At 48.0% G+C, this 16,661-nt stretch overlaps 1 protein-coding gene across 1 annotated transcript in view; it reads left to right on the top strand.

Annotated features, from left to right (window-relative positions):
• Nucleotides 1-16,661, top strand: part of LOC101359790 (E3 ubiquitin-protein ligase RNF213-like) — a 63,693-nt gene that overhangs the window by 1,690 nt on the left and 45,342 nt on the right. The window contains exon 2 of the mRNA XM_023725863.1: nucleotides 5,854-6,035. Within this exon, the coding sequence (XP_023581631.1) occupies nucleotides 5,854-6,035 (182 nt within the window). The remainder of the gene's footprint in view (nucleotides 1-5,853; nucleotides 6,036-16,661) is intronic.

Genomic DNA, 16,661 nt, shown 5'->3' with positions numbered 1-16,661 from the left:
CAGCTGTGCTCTGACCACAGGGCCTTTGCACCACCTGTTCCCTCTGCCTGGAACAAGGAGCCCTGGTGGCGCAGTGGTTTAAGTGCTTGGCTGCTAGCTGATCCGTCGACCGTTGAAACCCACCAGCTGCTCCATGGGAGAAAGATGTGGCAGTCAGCTTGCATAAAGATTTCAGCCTTAGAAACCCTACAGAGCAGTTCTACTCTGTCCTACAGGGCCCTGTGAGTCAGAATCGACTGGATAGCAGCAGGTTTACTGCCTGGAACCACCTCCGCCTGGAACTCGCCTTCCCCCAGGTGGCAGCACGGCTCCCTCCCTGCCCTCCTCCAAGTCTTTACTCCCATGTCCTCCTCCAGGAGGCCCACCCTGACCACCTCATTTAAAACCACAGCCTGCCCCCTTCACCTATGCCCAGCTGCACTTTATCTGGCTATTTGTCCCCTAGCACTTGACCAAACCAGCGTGTAGCTTCATAGGAGACCTTTGTCTCTTGTCCTGCTTTTCCCAAGTTCCTCGTGCACTGCCCGGCACATAGTAGGTGCTCAAACAATATTTGTTGAAGGAATGAAAGCAGGTTGGAGAGAGAACCCTGTGTGTGTGCAGAGTCAGTATGTCTTGTCGGTACCTCAGCTCCTTGCTCACCCACCCTTGGGGACCCTCAGGTGTCACACTTGGTGTTAAGGGGCTGGGGCAGAAGCCAACAGTCCCCCGTAGTTCTTGTTTCTGCTGCATTTGCACAGAGTGCCCGCTGGAGCGCTCTGGGCGGGCTGCAGGAGTTGGGAGGCTCCGCCACTCTCTGTTGTAGATGTTCTCTTGGTGGGTCTCTGTTCTTGCTCACCTCTGGAGAGAAGCTTTGCTGAGCAGCCAGGCCTGCAGGGTCCAGTTCTCCCCAGGAGCCCGGGACCGCAGTCGTCCCTCGCTCTGGGTATCCATTCCTTACTGTTGAGATATTGAGTCATTGGGATGGCTGAGCTCTTAGTGTCTGCTGGGTCCTGTGGGCCCAGAGCCCTGGCCTGACCCAGAGTGCCCCCTCTCCAAGGACGGGGGTTCACGTGCACCCCAGGAACACACATGCCTTCCTGCTTATCTCTCCCTGGGCTGTGACTCTCATTTTGCAGGAATGGAAACTGAAACCAAGATGTCGAGGACTTGGCTGCAGTTGCTGGGGTTGGCTGAGGCATTTCCTCCTCCAGCCTTTTGTCTGCAGGGCATACCTGGGCTGGTCCCTAGGGAGCCCGAGGTCGGGGGGCTAGAAAAGCCTCAGAAAGTCCATCTGCCCAGAGCTCCAGGATGCCTGGGTCTTGAGGGGGTAGGGGGAACACAAGGATACAGGCATGGAGGGGGTGCGGGTGTGCGCAGAGCCCCAGCCATCCTGGGCACAGGTGGAGCTTGGGAGATGATGCTTGGGCTGGTCCGATGGTGGGGTTTTAAATGCTATGATGTGGGGTTCCCTGTAGGGCCAGCAGCAAGGGGCCCCGGGTGGTGTTCGGAATGTCCAGTAGGTGCCTCTCCCCACCCAGGCCCCCACTGCTCTGGCCAGTGCTTAGGGGACCCAGGTTTGAGACCCTTCCTCCTGGAGCTGGGTCTGGGCCTCCTTCAGCCATTCCAGGGCTTCCTGGGGGGCTGCGTGGGCCCCCTGCCAGCTGGCCAGTGCCTCATGCCATCCACACCAGGGGCTGGTTGAACCCAGACCCTGCCCAGACTCCCCAGAGACGGCACCTGTTCCTCCCCTGACTGGTGACCCCAGCAGGCAGTCACCAACTTCCACCAGTGCCACCTCTGAAACCTCCTGGCCACTCTGGTCCCAGCCTTCCGAGTGTCCCCGGTGGCTCTCAGCCTTTACTCAACTCCACTGGGGCCTCGTGCTTTTCATACTCATTTCCCATCATAAAAACACTTCTTCCTTCAAGGAAACTTGAAAAGTGCAGAAAATAAAAAAGAGAAATGAATTGCCCAGAACCTCCCAGACCCAGTTGCCTTCAGGTCAATTCTGACTCGTGGCAAGTCCGTATGTGTCAGAGGAGAACACACATGCTCCATAGGGTTTTCAGTGGCTGATTTTTTGGCAGTAGATCACCAGGACTTCCTTCTGAGGCACTTCTGTATTGTGCTGGGAAAAAGTTCCTAAAAAAAAAAAAATCTACTCCCTACCCAGAAAACCTCTCCACAACAACGAAGAGAAAGAGAAGCTTTATTACTGAGTAAGCACGAAGCCAGAATGTGATGTATCACAGGAAGGAACCTGGCCCTTTACAGAGCTAAAGAAACTAAAAAACAAAACAAAACAAAAAAACCCAAGCCCATTGCTGTCCAGTTGATTCTGACTCACAACAACCCTGTTTGACAGAGTAGAACTGCCCCATAGGGTTTCCAAGGCTGAATCTTTAGAGAAGCCGACTGCCGCATCTTTCTCCCTCAGAGAGCCTGGTGGGTTTGAACCATGGACCTTTTAGGTTAATAGCTCAGCACTCAACCACTGCACTACCAGGGCTCCTTAGCTAAGGAGTTACAGTCTATTATGTTGGTTTTTTCAAGATAAAATTGCTAATTTTCTACTACCTTTGTGGCCTGAAGGTATGCTAATCTCCTTTCAGGAAAGAGGAGGTCCTTGAGGAGACATCTTTGATTTAAAGAGACAGAGACAGAGAAAGAATTTACAATGCCAAGTTATCTAAAGTGAATTCTGAAAGAGCAAGGAGGAGGGGAGACTCTTCCCTTATGTTCCATGGGGAGAATTCAAACCTGTGTATTTTCAATTCATATTTGTTCTTACAGTGGCCTCAGAACCACCCTTTCAGTTAGCACCTGACTGTGTTAACCTTTTGTACTACCTGGGGACTCCGCCCAGGACCTTGTCCACCCCCTCAACCCCCCACCCCGGCAAATAGAACCTTCCAGCACAAGGAGCAGGATCACGGCTCTGCAGGAATTTGTGAGCCAGCACTGGACTTTCGCAGACTGAATAACCCGGCTTAAGCGAATTGTGTGCAGTGCTTGCCTGTTTTGTTGTAACAATGATTTGGGGTGCCTGCGAGGTCATCATGCCACTCGGCAGTTGGCTGAATTTAGAGTCTGTTAGCACGCTTAGCACCGACTGGGCACCTGCGTGTCTGTCCGTCCATCCAAAGGTCCGTTCGCAGGATGTGCTGGGGAGCTCAATGCCGCGCAGCATGGGTGGGTGACCTGCACACTGGGGGGTGGTGGGAATTGGCCTTGATTCAGCCGTGAGTCAGGGGTGCAGGGACCTCAGGGACTGGGCTGGAGCATCAATCCCAGGACAGCCTTAGCTGGGAAGCTGTGCGCCCCTCCAGGAAGCTAGTGGGGACAGTGCCGTCCCTGGGCTCAAACCACCCCTTCACTGGCCCACCGGGGGACCTGCGGCAGGTTACTTCACCTCTATGAGCTTCACTGTTTCCATCTATCAAAGCACCTACCTCATAGGGTGTTGGGTGTTGTGCGTATTTAATGGGCTAATGTGAGATAAGTGCTTAAAAACCAGTTGCCGAGGGGTCGATTCATGGCAACCCAGTGTGTGTCAGAGTAGAACCGTGCTGCATAGGGTTTTCAGTGGCTGATTTTTCGGAAGTAGATTGCCAGGCCTTTCCTCCAAGGTGACTTTGAATGAACTGGAACCTCCAACCTTTCCGTTAGCAGCTGGGTGCATTAAATGTCTGCACCACCCAGGGACTCCTCCAAAGTGCTTCATAAATGCTATTCAAGTGTCTTTCTGATTGTTTGTGAATCCAGCTACTTTCTTCTTTATTTGTAATGAGGTAGAAATAATCCCTGCTGGTGGGGAATTACCCACACCTGATGGGAGGGCACAAAATAACCCCGCGGTCCCCGGCCCCGGCCCCGGCCCTGCCGTTCTCCCCACAACAATGCTGGGAACCGTTTGGTGTCTCCTTCCCGACGCTTTCTCCGCTGGAAGGCTGCCCGCGGGTGCGTGTTTCTTGCGGGTGGTGCGGTCGCGGCACACACGCACGCCCTTCACACAGCACTGTCGCGGGCTCGCACTCGGGACTCGCGTCCACATTGCTGTGAAGTCTGCTATGGGGCAGGGCCGCCCCAGCCCCTCCCCCGGCATTCATTCACCCGTTGTTCCGAGTTTTGTCCCGACACAGGCTGCTGGGCTGCACCTTCCAGTGTAGATCCTGTTCCAGAGTCCAGAGTCGGGCATGCTGGCCCCAAGCGCTGGCGCCTTTACAAGCAGACCTGTCTTCACATTGCTCCGGGGGAAGCCTCTCCAGGCGCCGGGGTTCTCTGCCGCCCACGCCCTCCCGAGTTGGGCTCTATGGATCTTTTTAGACCCTGCCAATCCGACAGGCGGAAAAGGCATCGTGCTGGTTTCCCTTTAATTTTCCCACTGGCAGGAAGCCCGGCACTTTGTCAGACGTTAACAGACCTTCGTGTTTCTTTTTCTTTGAATGGCCTGTTGCTTTTCTTTTGGGAAACTCAGTTTTTCGTATTGATTTTTATAGTTGTTAGGATGTATGAGGATAACCGTAACCCCACCTCCCTCCTACGGGCTTGCTCAGCAGAAGGAATGCCGTGGGCCACATAAACATGGGACTTCAGGTGCGGTGTGCTCAGGGCTCTTGCTGGGTCTCTGACCCTGCCGGCACTGCCCTTCTCCATATACCAGTTCGTCTTCAGGCTAACTTTCCTTGTGGAGGCAAAATGGTGCCGCCTCGTACCATCAGATCCGTCAGTGCCCAGCGAGGAGGAGGGAGTTGGTATGTCAAAAATCCCTCAGGCCGCCCCATCCTCTGTGCTCCTTGCTGATTGGCCCACTCCTCAGCCAATCACAGAGGCCTGGGGGGGGGGGGGGATGCCAGGCTCTGATAGGATTAGGCTAATTAGGCCCGCCCCTCCAGCTGGAGGAGTGGTGACCCCCCGGGCTGGTATGTGTCAAGAATTCTTGTCCAGCTTTTGTTTGGGGGCTTTAAGGTTGTGTGTGTGTGTTGCAGTTTAAAGTGATTATTAATTCTGAATCTCGTTAATGACATTCATTCAGCAAACGTTTCCTGAGCACCTTGCATGTCCAGACACAGAGGACGCGAAGGGAACAAGGCGGCTCTGTTCTTGCCTTCCAGAACATACAAGACGCAGAAGGGCTGTGGAGAAGGGGGATGGGGGGACTGCAGGAGGAAGGGCCGGAACGGTGGTGTACCCTTGGAAAACCTCTGGCATTGAAGAAGGTCTCGGGGGTCAGGCCAAGAAGGTGCCGGGCAGGAGAGCAGCTCGTGTGGGGGGCTCAAGACCTGGATTGAAAATAGGGGCCCCTGGAAGGGTTTGCAGATCGGGAGGGGCTACTGGGTCAGGTATATATTTTTGAATGATCACTCGGGGTTGTTTGGATGACAGCTGTACATGGTTGTGATTTGGGGGCAGATCAACCTAGAGGTTTTGATTAGTGTGGGGACTAGGGAGCCCCCTGAGCCACCGCTGGGAGGTGCTCGGAATGGGGCGCCCATCACTGAAGGAGCTTCTGGTAGGGGTGGAGGGATGACAAGTTTTGAGGTTCGAGGAGCCTCGCCCTCGGAGAGCATTGTCCAGGAGAAATGTTCTGATCTGGAGGTCAGAAGGGAGGGAGGGAGCCTGGGTGGCTCACCCCTCGTGTGGCTGGGGCCGGGGCCCCAGTCCCCTAGCCCACCAAGCTCCCTGCAGGAAGGAGGTCGCCCACTGAGAACAGGAATCGAACCATACTGGTCTGAGGTGCCCAGGCAGGGCGGCAGAGGGAAGGACATGGTGGCAATCTGCGGGTGAACGTCTGTGTGGAGAATTCCGATTCCCTTGGTGAGGTGCGCCTGCTCCCCCTGCGATCTGACCCTTCTTTCCCTGCCTCTGCAGATCCCGAGACTCACAGCACCCAGGCGGTGCGGGCTCCGGACGGGGAAATGGAGCGTGGGGAGGCACTGAAGGAAGACGGCGGCCCATCCTTGTCCCTGGGTTTGGATGACGGACAAGAGAACCCGGTGGAGTCTTGCTCTGACGCCTCCTGTACCATCCAGAGGGCGAGTCGGCTGCGTAGGGTGAGTGGATGTGGGGCATCTGCAAGCAGCAGCTCCGTCCACTAAGCGCTTTCCTGGTCCGGTTTCGTCAGGGGCTGAGCAGGGTCTGCCCGGTTCACCCCCGGCCACGGGTTACCCTCGCTGCCCCATGTCCCCACGGCTTCCTCTCCAGGACAGCCGCACCATGCTGCTGCTCTGCTGGCCCTGGAAGTGCCCGCCACCCAGCACGCTGACCCCTGCACCCTAGGCACATGCCAGGCATAGCAGAACCCCTCGCCCTGTGCGGACCTGTCACAGGATCTGTAGGTTCCAGCCCCTCTGGGTCTCTACCTTCCTCTCCTTCCATTCTCCTACCTGACCCACTACACAGTGTGTCTGTCAGAAGCTGGGGCTGGGCTGGGTGGGGACACCGGAGCTTCAGCTACTAGTGTGCTCAGCTCTTCTCTGGGGCTCTTTGCTTTGGTGGTGGAGCCCTGTGGGGCCCGCAGCCGCAGGCACAGGATGCACTGGGGAAATGCTGCTGGCCGCAGGTGCTGCACCCCTGGGGGCAGAGTGAGGCAGAGTCGTCTGCTGTTCCCCTGTGACGCCAAACAGCCCTTGTCCTTGAGACACCAACAGATAGAATGTCTCTGAGTAAGGAGCAAATGGGAGCTCCAGGTGAGGTTCCCAGGGCCAGTTCCTGGGTAGTTCAGGGAGACCGATGGGGAGAGGAGTTCTCTGTGTTGCTAAGACCCAGGCGGTTGTCTCTGGCCCCCAGCTTTCTTGCCGGATACTGAGAACAGGAAGTTGCCTCCCCTGTCTGTGCTTGGGCTGGTTTTCTGCCTGTTCCGAGGTCATTCATTCTGGGTGGTGCTTGGTGGCTGCACTGGGGTGGGAGATGATACAGCTGGCCTCGCTGTGGTCTGTCGATGATGATGTGTGTGTGTATGTGTATGAGTGTGCATCTGTTTGTGAGTGTGTTTGTGTGTGTGAGTGCGTTTGCGTGTCTGTGTGTTAGTGTGTGTCTCTGTGTGTGTCTGCATTTGTGTGTGTATGAGTGTGCGCCTGCATTTGTGTATATCTGTGTGTGTGTGCCTGTTTGTGAGTGTGTCTGTGTGTGTGTTTGTGTGGGTGTATTTGTGTGTGAGTGTGTGTGTGTGAATGCGTGTGTCCTCCCCCATGGACAGTAATCCCAACCAAAGCGAGAATGGCCAATGCCAGGCCTGGGCCACGAAGGACACTGGAAGTCTGGCAAATCCTTGAAACAATACCATTAAGGAAACACACTATTAAGAAACGTACGTGACACGTGAAACGATATTGAGCCCAATAAGATGAGTTTTGGTTTTTTAATCTTGAGAGAGTAAATTTAAGGTCTTTTGGAAGGGAAAAAATGGGCAAGAATTCAAGAATAACCAAAAAAGTGGTAAAAAAAAGTCTAGAGGTGGGACTTGCCGTATCACATTAAACAAAAACATGTTACAAACCAAAGCCATGGTAATTAGTGGAATCCTGGGTAATCAGTGTTGTCAGATTGACAACCCTGAAATAGATCCTAGTGTGTGTAAAGACATTTGGAGAAAATATCCGTGAATATTTATCTGACCTCTGGATGGGGAAAGAGTTTCTAGTAATTAAAGCAAAGAAAAACATACAAACAAAAGATTGATATATTTGACTCCAGAAAAAAAAATCTTAAAAGAAATAAAAACCCCACAGTATATGATAAGCACAAGTGAAGGGCAAACAATCCAGCAAAAATATTTGTAGCCTATTTATATTTACATAAAAATATTTTTAGCGAAGAGCAAGTAGCCTCAATATGTCAAAAGCTCTTAGAAATCAAGAAAGCCATAACCAACCTAACCGAAAAATGGACAACGATAGAAATAGCTTACAACAGAGATGATAGAAATCATCAGTGAACATGTAATCAAACACTGGAAATTACAATAGGCACAAAGCATGCTATCTGGTCAACCCTATCAAAGGCTTGCTCTAAAGCTGGCATTTGCAGTGATGGGGAAGGGCTCCCTAGCAGCCAAGGGCACACAATGGAATATTGTTCAGCCATAAAAAGGAATAAAGCATGGATACATGCTACAACATGGATGAACCTTGAAAACATTAAGCTAAGTGAAAGAAGCCAGATCGAAGAGGCCACATATTATATGATTCCATTTGGATAAAATATCCAGAAGAGGTAAATTCATTGAGGCAGAAAGCAGCTTTGTGGTTACCTAAGCAAACTGCATGGAAGCAGCAGTCAGGAAATCAAACAATGCACTGCACTGGACAAATCTGCAAAAGACTTCTTTAAAGTGTTAGAAAGCAAAGATGTCACTTTGACGACCAAGGTGCACCTGACCCAAGCCATGGTCTTTTCCATCCCCTCATATGCGTGTGAAAGCTGGACAATGAAAAAGAAAGAGTGAAGAAGAATTGACGCCTTTGAATTATGGTGCTAGTGAAGAATACTGAATATACCATGGACTGCCAGAAGAATGAATAAATCAGTTTTGGAGGACGTACAGCCAGAATGCTCCTTAGAAGTGACTTGCTTATTTTCGACACTCCATCAGAAGGGACCAGTCCCTGGAGAAGGACATCACGCTTGGTAAAGTAGAGAGCTGGTGAAAACGAGGGAAGCCCTCACTGAGATGCACTGACGCTACAGCCACGACAACAGACTCCAACGTATCAACAATCGGGAAGATGGCGCCGGACCGGACAACACTTCGTTCCGTTGTGTATAAGGTCACCATGAGTCGGAGCACACTCAACGGCAACGTAACAACAACGAACGACCTGAGAGCTTGCTGGGGGAGGCAGGAATAGGGCAATGCCTGCTGATGGGTTTGAGGTATCGTTTTGAGGATGATGAAAATGTTTTGGAACTAGGTAGAAGAGATGGTTGCAAAGCATTGTGAACGTACTAAATGCTACTGAACAGAATACTTAAAAATGGTTAATTTTAAAATATATGGATTTCACCTCAGTTTAAAAACTATGCACGGCATTGTCACGAAAGGGGATTTAAAAATAAATATGCCTTCACATACGTATCCACACATGGAAGGAAAGAGGAATGGAGGGCAGGCATGACTGCTGATGGAGCTGTCCCCGGTGACTGGCTCCCAGGGCTTCTGTGTGCATTCAGATCCCTGTAGTAACATGTAGCTCTTAGCAGAAAGCAGCGCAGGCCAAATTAAAGAAGACCAAAATAGTGCCCTTCCCACCCTGAGCCCTCTAAGCCTCGGTTTCCTCTTCAGCCAGAAGAGGAGTCTGGGAACGAACCTCTGGAGAGTGGTGGCAAGAGGTCAGGGACCCCCACTAGCCAGTGCCTGGTCCTCTGCGCTGCCCTCGGGGTGCCCTGCGCTGCCCTGGGGTGCCTGGAAGGCTGTGGGTGTCCATGGCTCCGCCTGGGGTACCTGGCCAACCTGTTCCTTCAGGGCTGTTTCCTCAGCTGCGTCTCTGTTCGCAGCACTAGCCCAGGCACTCAGAGGAGGCCCTGGGAACTGGAACCCCGGCTGTACCGTTGAAGAGAGTGTACCTGTGAGGGTGTACCTGCTGCCGGAAGCGGGCTCTGGCCTGGGCAGTCCTTCTCTTGCTCTGATTTGCCGTGCCCTCCAGTGGCAACCTGGGACCCTCCCTGCCTGCCTGCCCTCGAGTGGGCTGACCAGCCAGGGCCTTGGCTGAGAGGAAGTGGCCCCTGAGCTGGGGATCAGTGAGTGGGCATGGAAGCCCTGCCCCGTCTGAAGGAGTCTTGTTTCAACAGGGAGCTGCTTCAGAGGTTTTTGATGAGGGGGAAGTTGCTGTTTACCCTGTCAGCAAGAGAAGAAAGGTGGACCCGAGCCTGTTTGAGGTCACTGGCACCTCTCCTGCAGGCTCTGAGCGGGTAGTTCGCACGGATAGTTGGACAAATGCCTCCCTGCAAGCCCTGCATGTGAAGTGAGATCAGCCTGAGGTCAAATCCTGTCTTAGGGTTCTCTAGAGAAACAGCCAGTGAGGGACAGAGAGAGAGAGAGATTTATTTTAAGGGATCTGGTCATGCGATTTTGGGGGACTGGCAAGGTCAAACTCCACAGGTCAGGCGACAGGCTGGAGACTGCTGCAGACTTGCATCCCAGAATCTGCAGGTCAGGCAACAAGAAGAGTGAAGGGTGAGGGACTTCTGGCAAAATGCCTGCTTATCATCTGGAGACAGAACGCACCCTAGGGAAACTGCCTTTTTGTTCTTAAGGCCTTCAACTGATTGGATGAGGCCCACCCCCATTAGTGAGGCTAAACTGCCTTACTTGAGATCATCTGATTTAATCATAGGTAACTACTTCACAATGGCATCTGGACTAGGGTTTGGCCGGACACCCGGGTACCGTCACCTAGCCACACGGACACCCAATTAGCCACCACATGGTTTCTGACTCTTCTGGAAGGCTGAGAGGACCGGCCTTTGTCACGTGGAAGCTGTGGTGCCGACTGAGGCCGACTCTGAGGACCCTTGCTCACTCTGAGCTTCTGCTTCATCCCTCATGCGTGCCTCCCTGTCCCCTCCCCCATCTGTATTTCTTGTGAAACCATCTCCTATGGCGTGCAGGGAGACTTACCTGGCTGAAGCCCCACAAACAACTTGGGAATTAATTCTTTCCACGGAAGAGAGCAGGGGAGCCACAGGGGCTGAGAAGCCGGCTGGTGGAGGCTGAGTCAACGATGGGGGTGCTTAGAGAGGTCCCCGAGTCACCACCTGCGGTCATGGCCTCAGTTACTGCCCGATGTTCTAACCACTGGTGTGGTAGAAGCCCTGCTGAGTTGAGTCTCTGGTTTCTGGACGTTCAAATCCTGACATCTTTCACTTTCTGTAGCATTTAGGAGTATTACGGGGGTCACTGGTAACATCAGAAAGAAAGCTAGTTAATATATGTAAGGAAGCGCTTTGGCTTCAGAGAGGAGAAGCCAGGAGGCTTCCTGCATTGAAGCAGGATGATGCTTGTGCTTAATTTTCACTCTTACTTTTTTTGGAGTAAAGGAGCCCTAGTGGCGCAGTGGTTGAGCGCTGGGCTGCTAACCGAAAGGTTGGTGGTTGGAACCCACCATCTGCTCCGCAGGAGAAAGATGTGGCAGTCTGCTTTCGTAAAGATTACAGCCTTGCACACCCTATGGGGCAGTTCTATTGTGTCCTCTAGGGTTGCTAGGGGTCAGAATCAACTCGACAGCAATGGGTTCGGTCTTGGTTTTAATCTTTACAGAAGATTCGCTGCACAGTGGTTAAGCACTAGGCTGCTAACCAAAACGTCAGAGGCCCGGTAAGAGGGCTGCTTATTCATTTAACAAAGATTTATTGAGCAGCTGCTGCACCGGGTGGCACTGGGACTAGGAGTGGAAGGCACAGAACCAGGTGTGGCCTTGCCTTCGGGGGCTGGCTTGTTCCTTAGTCGGCTGCTGTTTCCCTTGGTTAAATACAGGGACCTCAGTGCAGGTGCTGGAGAGGGGTGGAGAGGCCATTCAGGGGAGCAACAAAAAAGCAAAAGGCCATCTGCCAAATAAAGGTGTGGGACCTGTGAGGAGGGAGCTGCAGGACTTTACAAAGGAGCATAAAAGAAGCCCCAAGTCCATGGAGAAACCGGCCGTTTCCCAGGAGGGGAAGGGAGATTTACTGAGGATGTCAGGATTAACCAGTTCATGTGTAACAGTGGGATAGCTCTGGACAGATTTTGTTTTGTGTTTTGGAAGCTGACAGAAAGATTCTGAAGTTCATCTGCAGTCTAAATTGGTGAGAATACCTATAAAGAATGTGGAAAGAAGGAAACTGAATGGGAGGATTGTGTAGTAAAGATATAAACCTGCAGTGAGGGTGCCCGTCGGACGGGGTAACTAACAGATCAGTGGGGATCAAAGATCTCCATGTGAGCAGATATAACAATTTAGCACAGGATTAAGGTAGTATAAGAAAATCAGTGGGTGAAAGTTGATGTATTACCATTGGGAAAAAAAAAACTAAAGTTAGATTCCCAATCCATACTAAACACTATTTAATCAGTCTGGTATTTCTTTTATTTTCATGTAAAACAATACCCTAGAAGTTCTAGAAAATGTAGGTGAATATTTATAAAATTCTATAAATATTTCTATGCCTCACCACCCCCCAAAAACTCCCCATAAATACTAATTTGGCTACAGAAATATTTAGAAATTCTGAGTCAAAGAAGACCATTAAACAAAGAAATAGAAAAGCAAATGACTGGAAAATACTGGAGATATATAGCAAAGGGTAATTCTTACAAAGAAATAAACAGTCTACAAATTAAGAGAATACTGAGCAAAGGCCATAAAAAAGAGTTCACAAAAAAAGAGATAAATTGGCAATAAAACCAGTTGCCATCTGTCCTAGGGTAAAATCACCACAAAGTTTTAGTACAACAAGAAGAAAGATTTTATTCAGCATACATTCCAAGAGACAAAAGTGGGAAACGGACAAGCATGCTGCCAGAGCCATGTCTGCCCATGTCACAGAATCATTGGTGTATATATAGCCATTACAAATGGGTAAAATCATTAAAGCTTCACCTTTTCACAGACTGGCTAAAACCTGCTAAACCACTGTAATTCTACATTTGAAATTGTTTTTCTTAATAATCTTTGGCACAAGTTTCAGTAACAACAGTCAGGAGGGTCTTCATTGGTCCAAGAAATCTTGCTATTTACAAAATGCTAAGGGAAACAGATAAGAATGGAAAATAAGTGGGTCTTTTGTGTTCTAAGTATATTGTTTGTGTGAAAGATTCCCTAAAATTTGTTTTCCAAGATTGTCTTAGCTATTGTTTTTATAGCTCTGGGCCCAGTTTGAAGGGCCCTTGTTGCTCCAACTAAGTCACATTCCTTATATGCATAGGCAGAAGATGTCCATTTTTTATTTCCTAAGTCACTCCCTCCTTTTGATGGGAAATTGAATATAACATATCAGTGATCAAAACCTGGACTTAGTTGGGCTCCTAGATGGTGGCCACAGCAGGCTTTTCAAATCATGGTGTTGGTTTTCCACCGGATACCATCTGGTTCTTCACAGGATCTTAAGTAAGAATGACATTCCCATCAATCGCATTGCCAAAATGAGCAGAGTCAGTGTGCATCAACATTTTAGCCTGAGCTTTTCTTTTTCCTCTTATGGGCATAAGAGAATAGAAGATAAGTTTTATTATGCTTAATACTATCAGGATACAAAGAATATTACTATTGCTTGCAATAGTGATCTAGCCCCTGTACTTATTCCTGATGGTAACCAACCAAATAAACCCGGTGTTTGTAAGGGTGTTATAGTATATAACCAAGTGGCTTGCTGCCTAGTTCTGTTTATATCTTGTTCTGCTTCTCCTGTGTTATTTATCCAAGTGCAACAAGAGGTATTTGCTACAGCACAGACTCCACTTTCTTGGGCTGTTTTGTTATCTAGTACCACTTTGGATAATGAGGTCAGAGATCACTGTTGTGCTTCCATCCCATTAGCAAATTTGTCTGCTGTTTGCTATTTGATTGATAGATCCCTCAAGGATTTCTCTAATTCACCTATACCATAAGTGGGAATTAAAGCTCTTAGAAACAACTGACCCCACACTGAGTGTTGGACCAATAGGTTTTCTCCTGACTCTCATTTTATAATGTGTAGCAATTTAACATCACTTTTCCAATATTTACTAGCATTATCACGATGGATATCTAAAGGTAATCCTAAAGTTCCCAAACTACATTGTCCATGCATTCACAGAAATCTAAACAAGGAATTGCCCACGTAAACTCACTGTCAGTTGGAATAGGATCGTTTAGACTAGAATAATTAGATCCACTACACAAGAACACATGTCCATCAGGAGCACCCAAAGTTTGTCTGGAAAAAAAAGAAGATATAGAAAAATTTACATATGACAACGAAGTTTCCATTAGAGAATTATCATCGTTTTCCTAGTCGTAATTCTATATAGGTAAGATTTTTCCAACATTCATTATTATAAGCTTGACGATGAGGTAACTGATTATGGGTTGCAATTTTAACTAGTTTACTGTAGCACTCTTTATACCAATTACCTAAATCTCTAGGAGGGTGTTGATATAATTCTATAAAATATCTATCCTTATTACAAGACAAACTAGGATATCTTTGAAGTAACTGTGTGTCACACAAGTAGTCATTTTACCTGACCTGAGGGATGTTAAAGCATGGTATTGAAGGTGTTTGGGTTATGACTTAGGAGTTAAAATTGGAACAATTATTCCCTGTCCTTGAGAATAAAGAATGTGACCCAGGTGGAGCAACAAGGACTCACACATCAACTGGGCCCTGAGGTATAAAACAATAGCTAGGACAATCTTGGAAAACATCTTTTAGAAAAACTTTCACATAAACAAATACTTAGCCAGAGCACAGAAGACCCACCTATTTTCCAGTCTTTTTCTGTAAGCATTTAGTAAATAGTACGATTTGTTGGACCAATGAAGATCTCCTGACTGTCCATACTGAAACTTTTCCCAGTGAATAGTAAGAAAGACAGTTCAAAACGTAGAATCACAGTGATTCAGCAGTTTCTAGCCAATCTGTGAAAAGGTGAAGCTTTTAATGATTTTACCCATTTGTAGTGTCTATATATACTGATGATTCTGTAACATTCCTTGGACTTGGGCAGACATGGTGCTGACAGCATGCTTATCCGTTTTCCACTTTTGCCTCTTGGAACATATGCTGAACAAAATGTTTCTTCTTGCTTTACTAAAACTTTGTGGTGATTTTACCCTAGGACATTTATAAACGGAGGAGTCTATAATTTAACTCTAATAACTTGGGATAAGACTTTACTAGAGTTTAAAGTAGGAGGTGGAATCAAATGATAATTTAACATGGGGAATGTTAAAGGGTCAGAGTTTACTTTAACAGAAGGAGGGGTCTGATGACAAATCCACCATTGTGTGAAATCACCAGCACTCACTACAGATTGTGATCATTGGAGAAGCGTTTTCATTCCAAGTATCTATTCCTCTAAGAAAGAAAACGGTGACTAAATAAACAGTCAACAACATTTGGAATCAAAAGAAAATTAATTAATATAGATCAATAAAGTGACAAAGAATATAACAACTAGCAAGCAAGATATCTAGATCGTACTTTTTGAGTCACTCTTACGAGGGAGGAGGATAGTTGGTGGTTGTTTTGGGAGGGCGTCTGACAATTTCAGTCCTCCAAGATGTGCCCAGGATTTTACACCCTGTAATTTTGCAGCAAATTCATTTGTTAGTAAAACTAAACAGGGACCTTTCCATTTTGGTTCTAAAGAGTCTTTTATCTGGTGTCGTTACCAAAATACGTAGTCACCATGTTTTGGGGCATGAAATCTTATATAAGTAGGAGAAGAAGTTTGAACATAAGCATGTGTAATAACTTCATCATTGGCTTTAGCATACTGTATTAAGCTTTGATGACACTTTAACAAACTATTAGAGATCGACTTTGAATCAGGAATTATATCACTATAAGGAACAGGCATAACGCATCCAGTCACTGTTTCAAATGGGGTTAACTTGTAAGGACCGAAAGCAGTGGAATGCAGACTCATCAACACAATTGGAAGTACTTGAGGCCATGTTAGTTTTAAAGAAGCAGTAAGTTTAGCCAGCTGAACTTGTATTATTCCGTTTGTTCTTTCCACTAACCCTGAAGATTGTAGATGATATGGGCAATGTAATCGACACAAGATAGGAGAAATGTCACCAACTGTTGCCAAAATTTGGCCAGTAAAGTAAGAACCTCTACCACTACACAGGGTATAAGGAGTACCCTACACAGGATGAATATTTTCTAACAATTTTGTAGCAACAAAGGTTGCAGTAGCATTCTGACAGGGACATGCTTCTACCCAATGAGAGTATCTGCATATCATGACTAAAACATTTAATTTTGAGCTGGGGGAAGTTTAGAAAATCCATTTGCCATTCAGTCATGGGTCCTGTAGGAAGGGGATATCGACCCTGAGGAACCGAGTAAGTTTTCCATGGTTTAAATTCTTATCAAATCATGCAATCTTTCACCACTTCATTCAGTTTTCCGGAAATGACCCCCATGATTTTTAAAAAATTTCTTTTGTAGAGTTTCATCTCTTCCCAAATGATCTTTTTGGTGAAAACTATAAACTACAGGAAGATGTAATTTTTTTGGCAGGACCAGAGTGTGATCAGGTCCAATCCAAAGGTCTGTATCACAATTTAGAGTACATCCCTCCTTTTCCCATATTTGTTGTTCTGGAGGAGGCGTAGCCTTTTGGTGTAAAGGTAGACTGTGCCACCTAGCACCTGTTGTTTTCTCTGGATCTTCTATTAGTAGTGGATGTAAACCTGATTTCCATCCCCAACATACTTTACATTTTTCTCTATTCCCAAAATGAGTGTATTCAGGACAGTCGTTATCTAATACTGTTCCTTCGACCATTAATAAAAGTCTATCTATGGTATCATGTTTGTCACGTAAATAGTAAGCTGCATCTGCAAAGCTTCCCCAAAAGTGTTTGTCTAAAAGTGCAATTAAATCATCATTGCATTGTTCTTCAAACTCTAATAAACAGGCTGAAAACAAAGGTATACGTATTCCCTTAGGAATAACAATCCTATTTCCAGGACCTATCCACAGTTCCG

This window comes from Trichechus manatus, unplaced genomic scaffold (genome assembly GCF_000243295.1).
Source record: "Trichechus manatus latirostris isolate Lorelei unplaced genomic scaffold, TriManLat1.0 scaffold00514, whole genome shotgun sequence".
In the NCBI taxonomy this organism is placed as follows: Eukaryota; Metazoa; Chordata; class Mammalia; order Sirenia; family Trichechidae; genus Trichechus; species Trichechus manatus.
This window is presented reverse-complemented; position numbering and strand designations above follow the sequence as displayed.